The sequence below is a fragment of the Hyperolius riggenbachi genome, chromosome 3, assembly GCF_040937935.1.
Source record: "Hyperolius riggenbachi isolate aHypRig1 chromosome 3, aHypRig1.pri, whole genome shotgun sequence".
NCBI classification, from domain to species: Eukaryota; Metazoa; Chordata; class Amphibia; order Anura; family Hyperoliidae; genus Hyperolius; species Hyperolius riggenbachi.
Genome location: NC_090648.1, coordinates 515,698,347 through 515,722,977, shown reverse-complemented (window position 1 = coordinate 515,722,977; position 24,631 = coordinate 515,698,347). Strand labels below are relative to the sequence as shown.

General features: G+C 47.5%; 1 protein-coding gene across 1 annotated transcript in view; it reads left to right on the top strand.

Annotated features, from left to right (window-relative positions):
- The window catches only part of LOC137564492 (E3 ubiquitin-protein ligase RNF213-like), a 299,702-nt gene that overhangs the window by 265,528 nt on the left and 9,543 nt on the right, over positions 1–24,631 (top strand). The window contains 4 exon segments of the mRNA XM_068278410.1: positions 4,272–4,355; positions 6,221–6,401; positions 15,007–15,208; positions 20,872–20,949. Coding sequence (XP_068134511.1) covers positions 4,272–4,355; positions 6,221–6,401; positions 15,007–15,208; positions 20,872–20,949 — 545 coding nt within the window.

Below are 24,631 nucleotides of genomic sequence, written 5' to 3'. Positions count from 1 at the left end.
ACAGGAAAGTACCGTATTTTTCAGACCATAAGACGCACCTAGGTTTTATAGGACAAAAATCAGGGTGAAAAATATATACTAAACCTGGTGCATCCATGGTGGAGGGGCATCTTGTGGATTATGCCCCCTTTGTACGTCATGTCCTCTTGTACCGTTTCCCTGTGTCTTCCTCTCTCCTCCTTGTGTGCTCCTCTATGCCCCTTTGCGTCCTCCTTTGTCCTCCATTAGTCCCCCTGTGTCCTCCTCTGCATGGGCACAGTCAGGCCCGGATTTACCTCTCAGGAGCCTATAGGCAAAGATGTCCTGTCACTCTACACTTCACCCTCCATGAACCTACAACCCCCCCGCCAAACTGCACCACATGTGTGCTGGCTGTCCAGGCTGTCACCTCTCCCTTACTTCCCTTGCCTGTCATAGGTAGCTATATGTGCCCTGTAGGTATTAGGTAGCCAGAGGTACGCTCAGTATTAAGTAGCTAGAGGTGCCCCCGACTAAAGGGAGATCTGGTCCGTGAAATGCAGAGAGCTGGGTGTGTAACCTCTAATTTATGCTCTGCTCAGGACTCTGCATAGGGAAGGAGGGAGGGAGGCACTGGGGGAGGGGATTGAGCCACCTTTCCAACATCAGGCGCCTGTAGGTACGTGCCTACACTGCCTTATGGGAAATCCAGCCCTAGGCACAGTACAGGGAGTCCCGGACACTACGGTGGGTTGGAGGTTGATATTGGCAGACGTTCACAAGTCAGGAACTCCCTGCATTTGGACTATAAGATGCAGTGGCTTTTGAGGGAGGAAAAGTGAGTCTTATAGTCCAAAGAATACAGTATACATCTCATTGCCTGTATTCTGTATTGTACCTACTGTATGCAACGGTAACACATCGTTATTCTGCGTTAGCACTTTTTTGTTGCAAGTTTACAATGTGACAGCAAAGCTGAAGAGAGCCTCTCATTGACATTTATAGGCACTGTTACTGGCCTGAGGAAGTGGGTGAGACCCACAAAACGTGTTGGCTGTGCAAATACAAATCTTTGTTATTAAATCTCGTTAGTGTCATTGGGGAGGTACGCCACCTCTTATTTTCTTATGTTATTGTGCTTTTACCAAAGTTTTCTCATCCTGGCCGCCTCTTCACCCTTCCTGTGCTAAGTTTACCCTCCCCATTGTTGTCTAGAGCAGTGTTTCTCAACATTTTATTGGTATGTACCCCTTGTAAAACCCTGTACTCACCAAGTACCCCCTAGCATAGTAAACATTATCACAAGTACCCCCTGACAAATATATATTTAATCTTAGTACATGGTAATTGGTACTAAACAATTTCCAAGCATTTACTATTGTTTTTTAATTAGCTAAAATACTAATTTGATGGTGTTTAAATAAGATTTATCATTTTCTAAAACTCTAAATTTGTTATTCTTGGTTAAGTATATCAAGCCCGAGTACCCCCTGGAACCATCAGAAGTACCCCCTGGGGTACGCGTACCACACGTTGAGAACCTAGGGTCTAGAGGGTGTGGTTTGTATGTTGTAGTCTTGCGAGGGCTCAGCCTCCAGCAGATCTAATCTACACTTTTTATAGCGTGCGACCAAATCCCAACCGGCCAACACTGGATTGCCTGAGTGGGGACGGGCTGATGCTCTCCCCCTGCCTCCAGTGGTTGGTTGCCCCCTTATTGCATCCTAGCATTGTGAGTATATTTCCTGTTGTTGACTCATTCATTTCAGACAATAGGGACATACTGGGTTCTCGTCGTCTCTGTGTTTTTCCCTAAGGTGATCCTCGCCTCACCCCCCACTTTACAATGCAATGTCCTCCTGTGAACCCAGCCTTAGTGGTCTGTGTGACTGGGTCCTGTGTAGGCTTTTATGTATAGAGTAGTATACAGGTTGCAGACTCTCTTCTGTCATAAAAATTGCTCCAGGTGGCAGCCAACTGTTCATATAAATGTGCATCTTCCCACTTTTAGCTCCCCCAAAATAGGCCAACAGCTTTGACTTGCCGAATGGCAGACCCCCGCCACCCCCCCCCCACCTCACGCACGCACGCACACACACGCGCGCTTGCCCCTGATGAGCCACCATGGAACCCCATGCATTGGGGCATGCCGAGTGTTCTGTGGATCGAGTTTCATCAGGATAGCTGTTCTTGCTCCGGCTTGCATCCTCTAGTGTCCCATGTAGCTTCTGAACTGGTCACTGGAGCTCCAGGCTCATTGTCATGGGACTGCATTGAGCCTGCAGCTCTGTCATGCGACCTGCAATGAGCCTGGAGCTCTAGTGTTCTGCTTGGAAAGCTGACGGGCACGAGGATGCAAGTTGGAGTGAGGACATTTAACTCCCCTGCTGAAGCACGCTCCACATCGCACTCTGCATACACCCCTCCCACACATATTACTTGCGGCTAGGCACCCTTACACCCAAAAATGTGGATGTTAAAAAGTTGGCCTATGGGGGTACAGTGGGATTCGAAAGTTTGGGCAATGTTGTTAATCCTCATGATTTTCCTGTATAAATCAGTTGTTACGATAAAAATGCCAGTTACATATATCATATAGGAGACGCACACAGTGATATTTGAGAAGTGAAATGAAGTGTATTGGATTTACAGAAAGTGTGCAATAATTGTTTAAAATTAGGCAGGTGCATACATTTGGGCACCACAAAAAAGAAATGAAATCAATATTTAGTAGATCCTCCTTTTGCAGAAATTACAGCCTCTAAACGCTTCCTGTAGGTTCCAATGAGAGTCTGGATTCTGGTTGAAGGTATTTTGGACAATTCCTCTTTACAAAACCTCTCTAGTTCATTCAGGTTTGATGGCTTCCTAGTATGGACAGCTCTCTAACTCACACCACAGATTTTCAATTATATTCAGGTCTGGGAACTGAGATGACCATTCCAGAACGTTGTACTTGTTCCTCTGCATGGATGCCTTAGTGGATTTTGAGCAGTGTTTAGGGTCGTTGTCTTGTTGAAAGATCCAGCCCTGGCGCAGCTTCAGCTTTGTCACTGATTCCTGGACATTGGTCTCCAGAATCTGCTGATACTGAGTGGAATCCATGCGTCCCTCAACTTTGACAAGATCCCTAGTCCCTGCACTGGCCACACAGCCCCACAGCCTGATGGAACCACCACCATATTTTACTGTAGGTAGCAGGCGTTTTTCTTGAAATGCTGTGTTGTTTTTCCTCCATGCATAACGCCCCTTGTTATGCCCACATAACAATTTTAGTTTCAGCAGTCCACAGCACCTTATTCCAAAATGAAGCTGGCTTGTCCAAATGTGCTTTAGCATACCTCAAGTGGCTCTGTTTGTGCTGTGGGCGGAAAAAAGGCTTCCTCTGCATCACTCTCACATGCAGCATCTCCTTGTGTAAAGTGCGCTGAATGGTTGAACGATGCACAGTGACTACATCTGCAGCAAGATGATGTTGTAGGTCTTTGGTGCTGGTCTGTGGGTTGACTCTGACTGTTCTCACCATTCCTCGCTTCTGTTTATCCAAGATTTTTCTTGGTCTGCCACTTCGAGCCTTGACTTGAACTGAGCCTGTGAGCTTCCATTTCCTCAATATGTTTCTAACTGTGGAAACAGACAGCTGAAATCTCTGAGACAGCTTTCTGTATCCTTCCCCTAAACCATGATGGTGAACAATCTTTGTCTTCAGGTCATTTGAGAGTTGGTTTGAGACCCCAATGTTGTTACTCTTCAGAGAAAATTAAAAGGAAGGAAACTTACAATCGACCCCTTAAATACTCTTTATCATAATTGGATTCACCTGTGTATGTAGGTCAGGGGTCACTGAGCTTACCAAGCCAATTTGAGTTCCAATAATTAGTTCTAAAGGTTTTGGAATCAATAAAATGACAACAGTGCCCAAATTTATGCACCTGCCTAATTTTGTTTAAACAATTATTGCACAATTTCTGTAAATCCAATAAGCTTCATATCACTTCTCAAATATCACTGTGTGTGTGCGTGCGTGTGTGTCTCCCCTTTGTGACATACGGTATTTAACTGACATTTTTTATCGTAAAAACAACCAACAATTTATGCAGGAAAAATATGATGATTAACAACGTTGCCCAAACTTTCGCATCCCACTGTATGTGTGTAGAAAATATAAACATATTATATATACAGTATATGTTTTTTTTTTTTTTTTTAAATACACAACACAATGCTATATCCCGTGACTTTACAAATGTTGTACTGAGAAGGGCGTGTGTGGAGTATAACTCAAGCTGCTTTTATTGTATATTACGCTGCAGGTGGAGCTCAAAGTACTTTTGAGAGGCGTATCGGAAAATTCATCCAGGCTTGGAATCATCTGCGGATCTCCCTGCAAGCTAATGGTGAGAAAAGCTGCATTTACAAGAAGTTGATTTATAAATAATGTGTATTTAACCTCTTGCTGCAAACTGGTTGCATTAAAATGCCCTGTGTGCAGCTCTTAAAGTGGACCAGAGCAAAGAACAGACTAGTGTCCATTGGACATAGAAATGCTGCAGGAAAAAGCTGCGCTGTCTGGGCGTTAGCTGTGCAGGAAAAGACAGATGCTTTAACCCTTCCTTTGCTCCCTGACAGGTAATCCAGCAAATTTTCAGGGCTTCTATTGTGGATTTCTGTGCATTGTAAGAAATTATTTTTCCCTTATTATTGTCATACTGTCCTTAATCTTTTAGAGCAGAGAAGAAGTTCTGAGCTCAGATCCACTTTAACTGCAAACAGGATGTTTTGAACGCACCCACCGAGACTGACACATCTGGGATTGGTGAACAGGAACGTGTTTTCCCCGAGTCAATCAAAGTGCCTGAAAGGGAAATATCATGGCTTCAATGAGGAGCCAATGATCATTCCTGTAACAAACACTGCCCGTGTGCTGTGAAATCTAATAAAAAAAAAAGTCAATATAAAATCCAGTGATTAGTATCTAAAACACAACAAAAATATCACTATGCATCCCTAGTTAGTGTGAACCATGATTCTTATGTGCATATTAAGAAAACATGAGGTTGCGTTTTTTTTATTTGTTGTACCGCACTGATGAAATGGTGGGAAGTTGCAAAGCAAAAATAGAATTTCTGGAAACCTGTTTGTTGCCATCAGCCATTACATGGTGGCGAAAGGAAGTGTTGTTTGTACAGGATTCTACTGCTGTATCCTTCTCTCCATGTCTGTAGTACCAGATCTAGCAGGCACTGTATAGGTTTAGCAAAAATCAGGTGAGAGGGTTGCACATAATCGTAGACTGTTACCAGCAGGGGGCACCACGTGTAGGTAAACCTCTCAATACGGGAATGGAGAGGTATAGCTGCACGTGGAGCCCCCTGCTGGTGACATACTCTATGATTATGTGTGACTGAACCCTCTCTCACCTGAACTTTGCCTATCCTATATAGCGTCTGTTAGACTTGGTACTACAGACACAGGTGTGTACTATTACACTTAATTGTCTCTAGGTCCCGGTAAATGATCCAGTTGGCGCAGTCCAGCCACGCCCGGTCCACTGTCGCACTTCCGTGGCTGGGAGCATTCTGCTCCTTAGCACTGCACAGGGGCACAGCGCTCCTGGCGACGGGAGAGTGATCGGGCGGCCGGGCGCCGTATGCACACTGCGCTTCAATTCACTCACTTACCGGGACATGTAGCGGAGAATTGAGGCAGCGGAAGAGGCCGGCCAGGGACCAGTCAGCCTGCATGGGGCTGGAGGAGCCCCAGGTATGTATAAATGTTCTTTCTTAGCTCGTCTCAGGTTCCCTTTAAGCTAAAAAAAAAAGTAGGTTTAATATTTAATCATTTCAGCTTAATGACTTTTAGTGTCTGAAAGCCTACAATCTATGAATTCTTGTCCTTTTTTGGACTCAGAAGCTGTTCTCTGCCAGGAAAATTTTATGGCTGTAATTACTTATCAGTGACTGTTACACTATAGTCTGACTAGGCCCCGACTAGAGATAAACTGTCATTTACGTACCTGAATGTTTAACCTTTTCAGTGAAAAAATAAAATTAATGCAGCCTGGTTATGTAGGGATGGCACTGTTTAAAAAGAAAATAAATGGCATGGATAAACATAACACGTTTACAAATAGACATTACAATAATGTATTAGGACTATAGATACTCTGTAAGACAAACCGAGATATACAATGGTAATTGTCTTTTGGTGAATGTCTGCCATTCATTCTGTCATTTGATTTGCCTTTGTGGTACTGTTCTAGGTGAAATAAAGCTTCCAGAAGACGTGTGTGAGGAGGTCCTCAGCCTGGACAGCGACTTTGAGTTACTACTTCCTCGGCGGCAGGGAAAGGGTCTGTGTGCCACCGCCCTCAGCAACTACCTCATAGCTCTGCACAACAGCTTCATCTATGCCCTGGCCACGCACACCAACACCGAGCAGAAGTAAGTACTTCCCTTCTATCACAGTTACCTCATAGCTCTGCACAACAGCTTCATCTATGCCCTGGCCACGCACACCAACACCGAGCAGAAGTAAGTAGAGTTGAGCCGAAATTTTCGTAATTTCGCATTACTATAATTACGCATGCGAAATTTGCGATTACGATGCGAAATTACGGTAGCGTAATTGCCAATAAAATAGTAATTGAAAATACTGTAAGCGTAATTTTCAACGCGTAATTTCGCGTTTCGGTCATACCGTAATTTCGCATTAAACATACCGTAATTTCGCATTAAACCGTAACGCTCCGTATAATATAAAAAAGCCGTCGACTTTAAGGGTTAATAGCAAAGCCCCCTTAAATGCTAAGAGCCTCAAATTTGGAGAGTATATTAAGGCGATCAGAAGGAATAAGAGGAAAAAAAATTTTTTCAAAAAGACCTTATAGTTTTTGAGAAAATCGATGTTAAAGTTTCAAAGGAAAAATGTATACATTTAAAAACCCGCCGACTTTAACGGTTAATAGCAAAGCCTGCTTAAAGTTTAGGAACACCAAATTCCCAGGGTATATTAAGGGGATCAGTGGGAATAAGAGGAAAATTTTTTTTTCAAAAAGACCTTATAGTTTTTGAGAAAATCGATTTTTAAGTTTCAAGGGCAAAAATGTCTTTTAAATGCGGAAAATGTCAGGTTTTTTTGCACAGGTAACAATAGTGTATTATTTTCATAGATTCCCCCAAGTGGGAAGAGTTTTACTTACTTCGTTCTGAGTGTGGGAAATATTAAAAAAAACGACGTGGGGTCCCCCCTCCCAGACCTCTTTAACCCCTTGTCCCCCATGCAGGCTGGGATAGCCAGAATGCGGAGCACCGGCCGAGTGGGGCTCAGCACCCTGACTATACCAGCCCACATGGTCCATGGATTGGGGGGTCTCGGAAGGGGAGGGGCAGCCAAGCTTTCCCCTCCCCCTCCGAGCCCTTGTCCAATCCAAGGACAAGGGGCTCTTCTCCACCTCCGATGGGCGGTGGAGGTGGAGGCCGCGATTTCCTGGGGGGGGGTTTCATGGTGGAATCTGGGAGTCCCCTTTAAAAAGGGGTCCCCCAGATGCCCACCCCCCCTCCCAGGAGAAATGAGTATAGAGGTACTTGTACCCCTTACCCATTTCCTTTAAGAGTTAAAAGTAAATAAACACACAAACACTTAGAAAAAGTATTTTAATTGAACAAAAAACATAACCACGAAAAAAGTCCTTTAATATTCTTAATTAACCATTAATACTTACCTGTCCCTTTAAATAAATGATCCCTCGCAATATCCTCGGAAATGTTCTATCATTTACAATGTAACAAAGTTATTTACAATGTAACAACTTTGTTACATTGTAACTACGCCGCACCCGATTTCACTCGCCGCTCAGCCGCCGCATACGCGTCCTGCATGGACCCGACAGAGCTCTGAGCTATATAGCTCAGAGCTCTCTAAGCATCTTTGTATTTGGGCTCCAAGGAGCCCCATTGGTCCTTAGCAGACCAATGGGGTTCCTTTAAATCAGAAGGAACCCCATTGGTCTGCTAAGGACCAATGGGGCTCCTTGGAGCCCAAATACAAAGATGCTTAGAGAGCTCTGAGCTATATAGCTCAGAGCTCTGTTGGGTCCGTGCAGGAGGCTAAGTCCCCGCGGGCTCCCGCTGCCCTCCCCGCCTCTCCCACATGTCACCCACATGTGGGTGACAGATGTGGGCGGGGTGGACAGCGGGAGCCGGCGGGGACTTAGCGTCCTGCACGGACGCGTAAGTGTATGCTCCGGCGGCTGAGCGGCGAGTGACGTCGGGTGCGGCGTAGTTACAATGTAACAAAGTTGTTACATTGTAATAACTTTGTTACATTGTAACTGATAGAACATTTCCGAGGATATTGCGAGGGATCATTTATTTAAAGGGACAGGTAAGTATAAGGCCCGGTTCACATTAGCGGTTGTTTGCCAAACGGACCGGATGACCTGACCGGATCCGGATCGGAACCGTACGGTTCTGATCCGGATCCGATCCGGATCCGGTCAGGTTGCATCAGGTGGTAATCAGGATGCGATCCGGATCCGTTTGGCAAAGTTAACGTAAAAAAAAAAAAAAAATGTTGGGGTCTGGGAGGTCAGCAGAAGGGGGACCTGTGGAATCAGGCCCTCTGCTGTTTAGCACTCACCTCCACCTCCGACATGCTGCCAACATCCTGCCAACACCTCCAGCTCGTGCTGCTCCACTCCAAAATGCTTGCCCAGGTGTCCCCAGCCAATATCGCCGCAAAAATCCGCATAGGAAGTGGGGTAGAACATCCGGATTTCTCAGCCAGTGTGTTGTGCGGCCTCCGGTTCCCATTTGTTTGTATTGGCCGGATGGTGCAGTCCGGCTCCGCCCCGGATACGGCTGCCGGAGGGGCCGGATGAAAAAATAGCGCATGTTGGAACGGAGGCCGGAGTCCGGATCCGGCCCGGATCCGGTCCGGCTCCGGTTCTGCAGAACGGACCCATGTGAACGGACGCATAGGCTTTAATTGCTATGCCGTGCGTCCGTTCCGTCCGTTCTGCAGGCGGTGCGGCTCCGGCACGGCGATTCCGGAGGGCCACCGCAAGTGTGAACCGGGCCTTAATGGTTAATTAAGAATATTAAAGGACTTTTTTCGTGGTTATGTTTTTTGTTCAATTAAAATACTTTTTCTATGTGTTTGTGTGTTTATTTACTTTTAACTCTTAAAGGAAATAGGTAAGGGGTACAAGTACCTCTATACTCATTTCTCCTGGGAGGGGGGTGGGCATCTGGGGGACCCCTTTTTAAAGGGGACTCCCAGATTCCACCATGAAACCCCCCCCCCACCCCCCCAGGAAATCGCGGCCTCCACCTCCACCGCCCATCGGAGGTGGAGAAGAGCCCCTTGTCCTTGGATTGGATAAGGGCTCGGAGGGGGAGGGGAAAGCTTGGCTGCCCCTCCCCTTCCGAGACCCCCCAATCCATGGACCATGCGGGCTGGTATAGTCAGGGTGCGGAGCCCCACGCGGCCGGTGCTCCGCATTCTGGCTATCCCAGCCTGCATGGGGGACAAGGGGTTAAAGAGGTCTGGGAGGGGGGACCCCACGTCGTTTTTTTTTTTATATTTCCCACACTCAGAACGAAGTAAGTAAAACTCTTCCCACTTGGGGGAATCTATGAAAATAATACACTATTGTTACCTGTGCAAAAAAAACTGACATTTTCCGCATTTAAAAGACATTTTTGCCCTTGAAACTTAAAAATCGATTTTCTCAAAAACTATAAGGTCTTTTTGAAAAAAAAAATTTTCCTCTTATTCCCACTGATCCCCTTAATATACCCTGGGAATTTGGTGTTCCTAAACTTTAAGCAGGCTTTGCTATTAACCGTTAAAGTCGGCGGGTTTTTAAATGTATACATTTTTCCTTTGAAACTTTAACATCGATTTTCTCAAAAACTATAAGGTCTTTTTGAAAAAAAAATTTTTTCCTCTTATTCCTTCTGATCTCCTTAATATATTCTCCAAATTTGAGGCTCTTAGCATTTAAGGGGGCTTTGCTATTAACCCTTAAAGTCGGCGGCTACCTAACATTGATACATGCGTCAACTTTTCCGCTTGGGAGCATGGCCATACGCATTAATACACCCACTGTAATGCGAAAATTACGCTTACGCGAAATTTCACAAAATTCTTCTTCATTACGATTATGTACTTACGGCCATAATCGTAATTACACTAATTACGCGAAATTTCGTGAAATCGTAATTACGTCATTACGCTCATCTCTAGAAGTAAGTACTTCCCTTCTATCACAGTTACCTCATAGCTCTGCACAACAGCTTCATCTATGCCCTGGCCACGCACACCAACACCGAGCAGAAGTACTTCCCTTGTACTACAGTTACCTCATAGCTCTGCACAACAGCTTCATCTATGCCCTGGCCACGCACTCCAACACCGAGCAGAAGTAAGGACTTCCCTTCTATCACAGTTACCTCATAGCTCTGCACAACAGCTTCATCTATGCCCTGGCCACGCACTCCAACACCGAGCAGAAGTAAGTACTTCCCTTGTATCACAGCTACCTCATAGCTCTGCACAACAGCTTCATCTATGCCCTGGCCACTCACACCAACACTAAGCAGAAGTAAGTACTTCCCTTCTATCACAGTTATCTCATAGCTCTGCACAACACCTACATCTATGCCGTGGCCACACACACCAACACCGAGCAGAAGTAAGGACTTCCCTTCTATCACAGTTACCTCATAGCTCTGCACAACAGCTTCATCTATGCCCTGGCCACGCACTCCAACACCGAGCAGAAGTAAGTACTTCCCTTGTATCACAGCTACCTCATAGCTCTGCACAACAGCTTCATCTATGCCCTGGCCACTCACACCAACACTAAGCAGAAGTAAGTACTTCCCTTCTATCACAGTTATCTCATAGCTCTGCACAACACCTACATCTATGCCGTGGCCACACACACCAACACCGAGCAGAAGTAAGTACTTCCCGTCTATCACAGCTACCTCATAGCTCTGCACAACAGCTTCATCTATGCCCTGGCCACGTACACCAACACTGAGCAGAAGTAAGTACTTCCCTTCTATCACAGTTACCTCATAGCTCTGCACAACAGCTTCATCTATGCCCTGGCCACGTACACCAACACTGAGCAGAAGTAAGTACTTCCCTTCTATCACAGTTACCTCATAGCTCTGCACAACAGCTTCATCTATGCCGTGGCCACTCACACCAACACCTAGCAGAAGTAAGTACTTCCCTTCTATCACAGTTACCTCATAGCTCTGCACAACAGCTTCATCTATGCCCTGGCCACGCACACCAACACCTAGCAGAAGTAAGTACTTCCCTTCTATCACAGTTACCTCATAGCTCTGCACAACAGCTTCATCTATGCCCTGGCCACTCACACCAACACCGAGCAGAAGTAAGTACTTCCCTTCTATCACAGTTACCTCATAGCTCTGCACAACACCTTCATCTATGCCGTGGCCACACACACCAACACCGAGCAGAAGTAAGTACTTCCCTTCTATCACAGTTATCTCATAGCTCTGCACAACACCTACATCTATGCCGTGGCCACACACACCAACACCGAGCAGAAGTAAGTACTTCCCTTCTATCACAGTTACCTCATAGCTCTGCACAACAGCTTCATCTATGCCGTAGCCACGCACACCAACACCGAGCAGAAGTAAGTACTTCCCTTCTATCACAGTTACCTCATAGCTCTGCACAACAGCTTCATCTATGCCGTGGCCACGCACACCAACACCTAGCAGAAGTAAGTACCTCCCTTCTATCACAGTTACCTCATAGCTCTGCACAACAGCTTCATCTACGCCCTGGCCACTCACACCAACACCGAGCAGAAGTAAGTACCTCCCTTCTATCACAGTTACCTCATAGCTCTGCACAACAGCCTCATCTATGCCCTGGCCACACACACCAACACCGAGCAGAAGTAAGTACTTCCCTTGTATCACAGCTACCTCATAGCTCTGCACAACAGCTTCATCTATGCCCTGGCCACTCACACCAACACTAAGCAGAAGTAAGTACCTCCCTTCTATCACAGTTACCTCATAGCTCTGCACAACAGCTTCATCTACGCCCTGGCCACTCACACCAACACCGAGCAGAAGTAAGTACCTCCCTTCTATCACAGTTACCTCATAGCTCTGCACAACAGCCTCATCTATGCCCTGGCCACACACACCAACACCGAGCAGAAGTAAGTACTTCCCTTGTATCACAGCTACCTCATAGCCCTGCACAACAGCTTCATCTATGCCCTGGCCACTCACACCAACACTAAGCAGAAGTAAGTACTTCCCTTCTATCACAGTTACCTCATAGCTCTGCACAACAGCTTCATCTATGCCCCGGCCACGCACACCAACACCGAGCAGAAGTACTCCCCTTCTATCACAGTTACCTCATAGCTCTGCACAACACCTTCATCCATGCCCTGGCCATGCACACCAACACCGAGCAGAAGTAAGTACTTCCCTTCTATCACAGTTACCTCATAGCTCTGCACAACAGCTTCATCTATGCCGTGGCCACGTACACCAACACCGAGCAGAAGTAAGTAGCTCCCTTCTATCACAGCTACCTCATAGCTCTGCACAACACCTTCATCTATGCCCTGGCCACGCACACCAACACCGAGCAGAAGTAAGTACTTCTCTTCTATCACAGTTACCTCATAGCTCTGCACAACACCTTCATCTATGCCCTGGCCATGCACACCAACACCGAGCAGAAGTAAGTACTCCCCTTCTATCACAGTTACCTCATAGCTCTGCACAACAGCTTCATCTATGCCGTGGCCACACACCAACACCGAGCAGAAGTAAGTAGCTCCCTTCTATCACAGTCACCTCATAGCTCTGCACAACAGCTTCATCTATGCCCTGGCCACGCACACCAACACCGAGCAGAAGTAAGTACTTCCCTTCTATCACAGTTACCTCATAGCTCTGCACAACAGCTTCATCTATGCCCTGGCCACGCACACCAACACCGAGCAGAAGTAAGTACTTCCCTTCTATCACAGTTACCTCATAGCTCTGCACAACAGCTTCATCTATGCCCTGGCCACGCACACCAACACCGAGCAGAAGTAAGTACTTCCCTTCTATCACAGTTACCTCATAGCTCTGTACAACAGCTTCATCTATGCTTTGGCCACGCACACCAACACCGAGCAGAAGTAAGTACCTCCCTTGTATCACAGTTACCTCATAGCTCTGCACAACACCTTCATCTATGCCGTGGCCACGCACACCAACACCGAGCAGAAGTAAGCTTTTTTTATTGCTTTAGCCTTTGTAATGAAATTCAGTATTGGCATACTCGTCCAGTTCTGGGCACTGGTGGGAACAATTTTTACACACACATAAAAAAATACTAGCCTTACAATGTATTTTCTTCACAGAAATAACCTTATTGGAGGAGACAAGTATAAATATAAAACGTAGCTTTCAGTAAATACAGTATGTTTAATATCCGAGTTGTTTAGAAATCTTACAGCGATTAAACATACAGTGGGTAGGGAGCATAGAAGCGCTTTCCCAGTCAAAATTTTGCACTAGGATGTTTCCTTAAAACTACACTGCTAATATATATGTGCACTACCCCACACAAACCCAACATGCTTCACTCCCTCAAGGGGGAGCTTTGTCAGGGGTGTATAAAGTGCCCAGTTCTACAGTGCTAAGGTGTAAATATACATATAAAATAACATTCAATACATTTATCACATATTATTAACAGCCTGTAGACTTAATCAGCAGCAAGTCTGGCTGCTGATAAAGCTGACAAGCTACTTAGCACTGGGCAATTGTTTCACCCCTGACGAAGCTCCCATGAGGGAGTGAAACATGTAGGGTTTGTGTGGGTTGTGCACATTTATATTAGCAGTGTGGTTTAGGGAAACATCCCAGTGCACAATTTTGACTGGGAGAAACTTAGCGCTGCTATGCTCACTACCCGCTGTATGTTCAACCACCATAAGATTTTTCAATCAGCAACTACTATTTTAAATATGTTTATTAAAAGTGACTTTTTATGTTTATACTTATCTCCTCCAATAAAGTTATTTATGTGAATTACTTTGATCTGGTGTGTGTTAAACATATTACTTTCTTCTCAGCTCTGCCCCCTTGTCTTCACACTACAGAAGTGATTGGTTGTCTTCTGCTAGTCGGCTCCTCCCACTCTCCTTACGTGACATATGCCTGTCCTGCCTCCTCCCCCACCGTCAGTGGCGATCTGGAATACATGTAATGTGCACCTATACACAGAAAATATACCTAAAGAAAACTTGTGGAACTTAGAGTAAACCTGAGATCACTTAAAAAGAAAAAAAATTATATGTATATATATGTGTGTGTGTGTGTGTGTATATATATGGGACTTCCTCCAGCCTTCTTCAGGCTAACCTGTCCCTCGCTCTCCTCCACCTACTGGATCCTCAGCTAGATGCTCTGCGAATCGGGGCGTACTGCGCATGCCTGGCCATGCACATCCCGTCACGCCCCCATTGCACAGTACTAATGTACAGCCGTAGAATGCTCCCAGCCACTGGGTTACAGGAAGTGATCATTTTATTTATTTTTTTACATTATTTTTACTTTCATTATTATGAATGAACATGGCCCCTGAACAGGGTCATGTCCATTAATTACAGGCACTTCGATTGGCTTGGAAAACACTTGTTCCCCTTCACTATTCGCCACTATTTAAATCCCGCGGTGAACGAGTAGCGGGAGCGCGCGCGTGCGAGCGCACCCACCACAGTAACACTGCATCCAAATAGAATAGACAATAATTGTTCAGATAGGATTAAAAGGTTAAACAGGTATGAATATGAACTCCATGAACTGGATATTAGGAGATGACTAATATCGGATCATAGCGTTGTTCCTTCATCATTAGGCAGATCTTTCACATGGTCATCAATGTTCTTAATTAGCCTTTTCTTTGCAGTTACTGACTGCTTTATGGTTGCCATGGCGCTGTGACATTGCGTTTTGCTTCCTGCAGGTACTCCATTAAGGCATCGGAAGTGATGGACCTGCATGTGATCAGCTATGAGATGGAGAAGGATCTGGTGCCGATCATCTTGTCCAACTGCCAGTACAGTCTGGAGAGCGGGAAAGAGACTCTGCAAGAGATTGACTTTCCGAAAATCCAGGATCAGATCTCTACTCGCCTCCTCCAGGGAAAGCCTCGCATCACTATCGTGGTGAGTAATACAGGATCTCTTCAGGGTAGGGGATACCCTTGGATCCCGTTTACGGGCCCCTGGAGCCTTTTTCTCAAAAAGTGCAGCCATCTCCGGTGTTATCTCCTATCATTTGTGACGTTCTGCACCATTTGGGCTCCCGGTGTCCCTGTTTTTTCATTCCAAGGTGACTGTTCACCCTCTACTTTGTCTCTTCTTCTGAGGAGGATCTGGAGATGGTCAGTAAGCTGCAAATGTTTATAAGATCAGTGCAGATTGCATGTGGCTTGGAATAAGGCCATTGGGAATCGGCTGGAAGTGCATTTCATAAGCTGAGGTTCGAGCTGCCGATAATTAACATGTAAGCCAGAATTCTCAGCATTCAGGGTGATTTCGTGAAAGTTTCTGACATGGAATGCTGGTAAAGCAGCTTAGAAGAGTGGGGTGTCTGGACACCCTGAAGAAACAAGACACAGAGACAACAGGAGCCCAAATGGTGCAGCACGTTAGTAGCTAATTCATAATCTATATACCCTATATACGCAAGTATAAGCCTAGAAATTTAGCTCTGACTCACTGAATAATCGGGGTCGTCTTATACACGAGTCATGGGCAGCACTGAGCATACAAAGTAATTTGTGTACTAATAGTGACATTCTCCTATTTACAGCAATGTACCCAGTGATAAGTGACACTTTCCTGATCAAGGAAATGCCAAAAAAACACAGGTGTGAAAGTCCTGGCCACAACAATTATCAAGGAAAGGGGCAGGGGGGGGGGGGGGGGGGGGGAGAATACTGGGCTGCATAAAAGGGGGTGAATAATTGCAGCACTTGGGTACCTGGAGGAGGTATTTGCTGCACTAAAGGGACAGGAGGAGTTAATGGCTGCAATACTGGATGCAGTGTAGTCATTAACCCCTCCTGAGCCCCAAGTGCAGCCATTAACTTTGCTGGGTAGACTTATACTTGAGTCAATAAACAATTCCAGCTTACGAGGGTCAAATATTAGAGTCGACTTATACACTTGGTTGACTTACGGCTAATCAAAAAGAAGCTACTCACAAAGGTGGGCTGCAGCAGGGGCAAACAACCATTTAAGGCAGGTGGAGACCATGAACCTGACTCCACTCGGGATGTCCCAACGGGACTGGATACGGTAGCTTCTTTCAGGTCAAAAACAAGTGTCAACCATGTGACCCCAGAGGAAGCCCCTCCAACCGCAATGGGACGGTGGGTGTAATGCACACAATGAGGGTAAAGAGGCGCCCAGGTAAAGATAAAATTAGGTTACAATCAAATAAAGTGTAGAAAAATGAGGTGGCCTCAGGCTGTTATTGGCTACTGGTACTGCAGATGTTGTATTGGCCTGAGGAAGCGAGCTCGGATCCATGAAACGCGTTGCTTGTGCATAATCAATCTCATTGTGTTTTCTGTCTACGTTTTATTTGATTTTAACCTAATTTTATCTTCCTGGGCGCTCTTTTCCCTCATTGTAAAGAAGCGGCTTTGATGATGTAAAAGTGATGCCGATACGGAGTCTGGGGTCTCGGGGTCTTCTTTACAAGATACGGCGCACCTCAGTGTGGATGATATTCATTCTGAGGTGACCTCCTTGTCTCCTAACAGAGATGGCAGCAATAGCAAAATGCATATTATGATTATCAAGAAGAATATAGTCCCTGTATGTAATTCAGTATCGTCCTTTAAGGAAGCCACGCCCTCCAAATTTGGGGATTATCCATCTGCCAATCAGTACACGCCAGATAAAGATCCAGTTAGGAGGTATCGGTGAATACAGGGCACTGCTGGATTGGTGGTAGATTGGATTTCACTGGAAGCGTCTATGTATGTATTGGGGGCAAGAAAGTTGTTAGTTGTCTTTTTACTATAATCACTACATTCAAATTGTAATACATTGTACACTGACCTATGATGTCTACTTTAACCATTTACCGCCATCCTAACGTATTAAAACGTCATGCTTACCGCTATTAACAGCAACATGACGTTTTAATACGTCGCGCATTCCCGCCGCTGCTACCGCCGTGTGTCCGCCGCTACCGCCGCCATTACCGTCGGGATCCCATGCTGGGCGATTGGGGAAGAGGACCGAACAGTCCTCTACCCAATCGCAGTGCCTGGAGTGAATGGACGTGACCGCGAACAGCGGCTACGTCCATTCACATAAACAGGAAATGTAACAGTTCAATAAAGTGTAAAAAAAAAAAAAAAAAAAAAAAAGTGAACACGTCCTATGAGTGTTCACTAGCGCCATCTTGTGGCCAAAAAGTATATTACACCTACAAAATACATACATTTTCAAGTATATACACATCATTAATAAAATTACACTTCCAACCAGTGGCGGCGCCACACTGGGGCTTACCCAGGCTTCAGCCCCAGCTGGTGACTTATCAGCCCCCCCTAAAGCCCCCCGCCGCAAGTTCCTTCACACGAGGAGGAGGACTGTCTGTCTGGACTGAGCCTGTGGGAGGAGGGCCTGGCGCTGACTGTCACTCTGTCAGTATGACCGCCAGTCAGTCACCGCCCCGGCCAGGTCATATACATGCTGGCTTTGGCTAGCAGCCACGCAGAGTGGCCCACAAGTGTACGTTGTTGGTGGCGTATAAATTTGTGTCACGTGACGATGTCCGGCGTCATGTGACACTTGCAGCCGCTCCTCTCGCCTGGCCCGCCCGCTTGCCCAGGCAGCTACAGCAAGTTCCCGCCGACGGCCGAAGAGGCGAAGACAGACTGTGTCACTTAGATAGTGACTAGCCAGCCAGCCGGCAGCACTCACACCCACACAGGCACCCACAGCCACGGACAGCACAGGAAACGTCCGGACGCCAGCAGCAGCAGCCAGCAGGAGGAACTCCGAGGGAAGACTCAATGCAGCTCAAGGTGAGTGGGTGTCCAGCCAGCCATCTGCCAATGTATTTATTTTTTTTTGCACCAGCCAGGCCTGAGCTGCACTGAGCTGAGACCAGCCCGGCACCATCACCAACCAGGCCTGGAGGGCCCCAGCCCACCACCACCAGCCAGGCTGAGCTTCCCTGAGCGGAGCCCAGCCCAGCACCACTACCAACTAGGCCTGGGGGGCCCCAGCGCGCCACCACCAGCCAGGCCTGAGGCCTTCCCACCACCAGCCAGGCCTAAGCTGCCCTGGGGCCTCAGCCCACCACCACCAGCCAGGCCTGAGCTGCCCTAGGGCCCCCAAGCCCACCACGAGCCAGGCCTGAGGCCTTCCGCCTAGCCCACCACCAGCCAGGCCTGAGCTGCCCTGGGTCCCCCAGCCCAGCACCACCAGCCAGGCCTGAGCTGCCCTGGGGCCCCCAGCCCACCACCACCAGCCAGGCCTGAGCTGCCCTGGGGCCCCCAGCCCACCACCACCAGCCAGGCCTGAGCTGCCCTGGGTCCCCCAGCCCACCAGCCTAACTACATATACTGGGGACAGCTATATGCCTGGCTACATATACTGGGGACAGCTATATGCCTGGCTACCTATGTGGGGGACACTGGCTGTCTGTGCATTAACTGGTGAAATGCTGTCTCTCATTACGTGCATTTACTGGTGAAAGGCTGTCTGTCATTACATGCATTTACTGGGAAAAAGGCTGTCTGTCATTATGTGCATTTACTGGTGAAAAGCTGTCTATTATGGGCATTTACAGGTGAAATGCTGTCTCTCATTACGTGCATTTACCGGTGAAACGATGTCTCTCATTCTGTGCCATTACTGGGGAAACGCTGACTCTTATGTGCTTTTACTGGTGAAAGGATGTCTCTCATTACATGCATTTACTGGGGAAACGCTGTCTGTCATTATGTGCATTTGCTGGTGAAAAGCTGTCTCTTATGTGCATTTACTGGTGAAAAGCTGTCTCTTATGGGCATTAACTGGTGAAAGGCTGTCTGTCATGTGCATTAACTGGTGAAAAGCTGTCTCTTATGTGCATTTACTGGGGAAATGCTGTCTGTCATTATGTGCATGAACTGGTGAAAAGTTGTCCCTTATGTGCATTTACTGCGGAAACGCAGTCTGTCATTATGTGCATTAACTGGTGAAAAGCTGTCCCTTATGTGCATTTACTGCGGAAACGCAGTCTATCATTATGTGAATTAACTGGTGAAAAGCTGTCTCTTATGTGCATTTAATGGGGAAACTGTCTGTCATTACATGCATTAACTGGTGAAAAGCAGGCTCTTATGTGCATTTACTGCAGAAACGCAGTCTGTCATTACGTGCATTAACTGCTGAAAAGCTGATTCCTATGTGCATTTACTGGTGAAAGGCTACCTGTCATTATGTGTGTTTACTTCATTTTTTTTTCCATGTAACTACGTTAGCTGGTACAACTACATTACAGTTAGCCCCGCCCACATGACATCATGACCACGCCCAATTTTTCGCCGCGGCGCAAATTCCCCCCCCCCCCCCCCCAAGCCCGGCCTGCCAGCCCTCGTGCCCCCTTTGAGCCCCCCAAAAAATCTGAAGCTGGAGCCGCCACTGCTTCCAACCCTCCCCCCCCCCAAAAAAACACTTGTAAAAAAAAAAAAATCAGCTTAAAAAAAATAAATAAATAGTTGCCTTAGGGACTCAGCTTTTTTTATTCTATATTTTATGGGGGGAAATTAATTTTAATTTATTACATAGGGGCTTGTAATTATGGCCAGAACAAACAGAAAAATAACCACTTATATTTCAAAATAATATACTGTCGCCATACATTGTGGTAGGGACATAATCTAAACGGTTTAATTATCGGGACCACTGGGCAAATAAAACGTGTTTGTTTTATCCACAGGAGAATGTTTAATTTTAAAACTATAAAGGCTGAACACTGAGAAATAATGATTTTTTTTCTTTTTTTTCTGTTTTTCTCATTAAAATGCATTTAGAATAAAAAAATTCTTAGCAAAATGTACTATCCACAGAAAGCCTAATTGGTGGCGAAAAAAACGAGGTATAGATCATTTTCTTGTGATAAGTAGTAATAAAGTTATTAGGGAATAAAAGGGAGGAGCGCTGACAACTGAAAATTGCTCTGGTCCGTTAGGATAAAAACCCTTGGGGGTGAACTGGTTAATATAGCAGTAGGGTATTGTACCGTGTTAGCCATCACACTTTCGGTCCAACGGACACAGCATGGATGATCTTCGTGTCACTGCCCTGAAGGGCGGCTTCAAAACGTCAAATGACCGATTTAATAGCAGAAACAAAATTTATAAATTGTTTCAAAGCTGTGCAGAAGGGTTTGAATAAGGACAACAACTTTCTATATTGGTATGAGATTGATGATATATGAACTGTCTCAGCCACCCTAGCTGAACTTGTGAACTAAGAATTTACGATACCTCTGGGTCAATCCTAATACCAGGTCTGTGAGCAATAAAGTAAACAAGGATCCTTATCTTACCCCATTTAGATGGTCTGTTTGTATTAAGGCATCTTCATGATGTATTTATGCTTAAAAAAATATCTGTTTTCCCTTTTGATGTTGCATGTATATAAGCTGTCTGTACCACCAGCCTGCAAACTAACAGGATGTAAACCTGACGAAGGCTGCAAGGCCGAAAGCTTGTTCATTCTTATTCATTTGTAGTTAGCCAATAAATGGTATCATCCTGATTTAAAACTACTTTATTATAAACAATTATAGATATTTCTGTACATTCCAGGGATTGCCGACTCTGACGCTTTCACACGATAGGAACTATGAAAACCTGTTTACAGATGTGAAGAAAAGGCTCCCTCAGGTACAGCATCCGGGGAGATCTCCCCACTCATCCCTGTCTGTCTTCCAGAGTTATTCCACCTTTCCTGCACGTTTCTGGTAGTTGCTTACGCGTCCTGTGGGGGGCAGTATAGCCACAAGTGTTACATTCAGAGGTATCTGTTTACAAAAGCCTGCATAGTTCTGTGTAGTCACATCGGGATTGTGTATCTGCCACTAGCCCTGTAACATACCGAGGCCCATATGCAATTCCCTGTTTCTCCTGATGTATCTCCTAGGAGATCATTTTCATATTCTCTTTAAAATAACGTTTAAACATTTTACAATTGAAAAAGACCCCAAACCTTGCTGAAAAACTACTGTCAAAATTATTCTGAGTATTTTCTTACTTGCTGGTGGCTTAAAATGTGTGTTATGAAAATGTGTGACAATATCACCAAGGAGAAAAAGTGATAGCATATGGGCTTAATGTCTCAGTCAAGCAATACTATGCAGCAACCTATGGGAAGAGTGCAAGCACTTAAAGGAGTCATCGGGCAAAAAAACGGTCCGTCCGTCCCCCCAATCTACTTACCCGGGGTTTCCTCCAGCCCATTGCAGCTGATATATGTCCCACGCCGCAGCTCTGCATTCAGCCTCGGCTCGGGGTTCCCGCCGGTGTAGAGGGTGACCTCAAGGTCGTCTCTACTGCGCCTGCCAGAGTGCTGCTGTCAGTTAAGCCCACGTCCGCTGTGAGCTGCTCTAGCACTAGAGGAGGTTGCCTCTCCACTGGCGGGGACCTCAGGCCGGAGGCTGAACTCAGAGCTGCGGTGTGGGGACATGTCAGCTGCTAAGCGCTGGGGGAAGCCCCGGGTAAGTAGAGCGGGTGTGGGGACCGTTTTTTGCCTGATGACTCCTTTAACATACAGCTGCACTCGTGGGGCATGGTAGTACCTCTACATCAAAACTAATCTCACAAGGGCACAGATACCCTCCATTCACACCCAGTTAGGTAGCTTTACAGAGAACATTGGCCATGCACATTGCTGACTGAGCTGCACAGCTCACAGTCTGATGATCACCTCCATCCAGCATCAACTTTCATGGAAAGATAATGTACCTACCAGTGATGTTCTGAGCCATGTAGGGGGACCCCGCCCATGTCATGGCCAGACTGAGACCACCACAGTGCTCACATGTTCCACTCCTCTCTTTTGTACAGCTGTTATATATACCTAGCATATACTGCCTCTGGCCTCCTCTTCCTCCCCAGAGCCACGTGCTGTATGCTGCCCCCCCCTGAGGCTTCTGATCACGTGACATGCATCTGGTCTCCTCCTCCCCGGAGCCACGTGACATGCATCTGGTCTCCTCCTCCCCGGAGCCACGTGCTGTATGCTGCCCCCCTGAGGCTTCTGATCACGTGACATGCATCTGGTCTCCTCCTCCCCGGAGCCACGTGCTGTATGCTGCCCCCCTGAGGCTTCTGATTACATGACATGAATCTAGTCTCCTCCTCCCCTGAGCCACGTGCTGTATGCTGCCCCCCTGAGGCTTCTGATCATGTGACATGCATCTGGTCTCCTCCTCCCCGGAGCCACGTGCTGTATGCTGCCCCCCTGAGGCTTCTGATCATGTGACATGCATCTGGTCTCCTCCTCCCCGGAGCCGCGTGCTGTGTGCTGCCCCCCTGAGGTTCCTGATCATGTGACATGCATCTGGTCTCCTCTTCCTACCCGGAGCCGTGTGCTGTATGCTGCCCCCCTGAGGCTTCTGATCACATGACATGCATCTTGTTTCCTCTCCTCCCCTGAGCCACGTGCTGTACGCTGCCCCCCTGAGGCTTCTGATCACATGACATGCATCTGGTTTCCTCTCCTCCTCTGAGCCGCGTGCTGTATGCTGCCCCTTGAGGCTTCTGATCACATGACATGCATCTGGTCTCCTCTCCTCCCCTGAGCCACGTGCTGTATGCTGCCCTCCTGAGGCTCCTGATCACATGACATGCCTCTGTTCTCCTCTCCGAGCCACATGCTGTATGCTGCCCCCCTGAGGCTCCTGATCACGTGACATGCATCTGGTCTCCTCTTCCTCCCTGGAGCCACATGCGGTATGCTGCCCTGCTGAGGCTCCTGATCACATGACATGCCTCTGGTCTCCTCTTCCTTACCGGAGCCACGTGCTGTATGCTGCCCCCCTGAGGCTCCTGATCACGTGACATGCATCTGGTCTCCTCTTCCTCCCTGGAGCCACATGCGGTATGCTGCCCCCTGAGGCTTCTGATCACATGACATGCATCTGGTCTCCTCTCCTCCCCTGAGCCACGTGCTGTATGCTGCCCCCCTGAGGCTCCTGATCACATGACATGCCTCTGGTCTCCTCTTCCTTCCCGGAGCCACGTGCTGTATGCTGCCCCCCCTGAGGCTTCTGATCACATGACATGCCTCTGGTCTCCTCTTCCTTCCCAGAGCCACGTGCTGTATGCTGCCCCCCTAAGGCTCCTGATCACATTACATGCCTCTGGTCTCCTCTTCCTCTCTGGAGCCACATGCTGTATGCTGCCCCCCTGAGGCTTCTGATCACGACATGCATCTGGTTTCCTCTCCTCCCCTGAGCCACGTGCTGTATGCTGCCCACCTGAGGCTCCTGATCACATGACATGTCTGTTCTCCTCTCCTCCCCCCGAGCCACGTGCTGTATGCTGCCCCCCTGAGGCTCCTAATCACGTGACATGCATCTGGTCTCCTCTTCCTTCCTGGAGCCACATGCTGTATGCTGCCCCCCCCCCCCCTGAGGCTCCTGATCACGTGACATGCCTCTGGTCTCCTCTTCCTCCCTGGAGCCACATGCTGTATGCTGCCCCGCTGAGGCTCCTGATCACATGACATGCCTCTGGTCTCCTCTTCCTTACCGGAGCCACGTGCTGTATGCTGCCCCCCTGAGGCTCCTGATCACGTCACATGCCTCTGGTCTCCTCTTCCTCCCTGGAGCCACATGCTGTATGCTGCCCCACTGAGGCTCCTGATCACATGACATGCCTCTGGTCTCCTCTTCCTTACCAGAGCCACGTGCTGTATGCTGCCCCCCTGAGCCTCCTGATCACGTGACATGCATCTGGTTTCCTCTCCTCCCCGAGCCATGTGCTGTATGCTGCCCCCTGAGGCTCCTGATCACATTACTTGCCTCTGGTCTCCTCTCCTCCCCCCCCGAGCCACGTGCTGTGTGCTGCCCCCTGAGGCTCCTGATCACGACATGCCTCTGGTCTACTCTTCCTTCCCGGAGCCACGTGCTGTATGCTGCCCCCCTGAGGCTTCTGATCACATGACATGCATCTGTTTTCCTCTCCTCCCCTGAGCCATGTGCTGTATGCTTCTCCCCCCCTGAGGCTCCTGATCACGTGACATGCATCTGGTTTCCTCTCCTCCCCTGAGCCATGTGCTGTATGCTCCCCCCCCCCCCCCCCCGAGGCTCCTGATCACGTGACATGCCTCTGGTCTCCTCTTCCTCCCCGGATCCACGTGCTGTATGCTGCCCCCCTGAGGCTCCTGATCACATTACGTGCCTCTGGTCTCCTCTCCTCCCCCCGAGCCACGTGCTGTGTACTGCCCCCTGAGGCTCCTGATCACATGACATGCCTCTGGTCTCCTCTTCCTTCCCGGATCCACGTGCTGTATGCTGCCCCCTTAGGCTCCTGATCACGTGACATGCCTCTGGTCTCCTCTTCC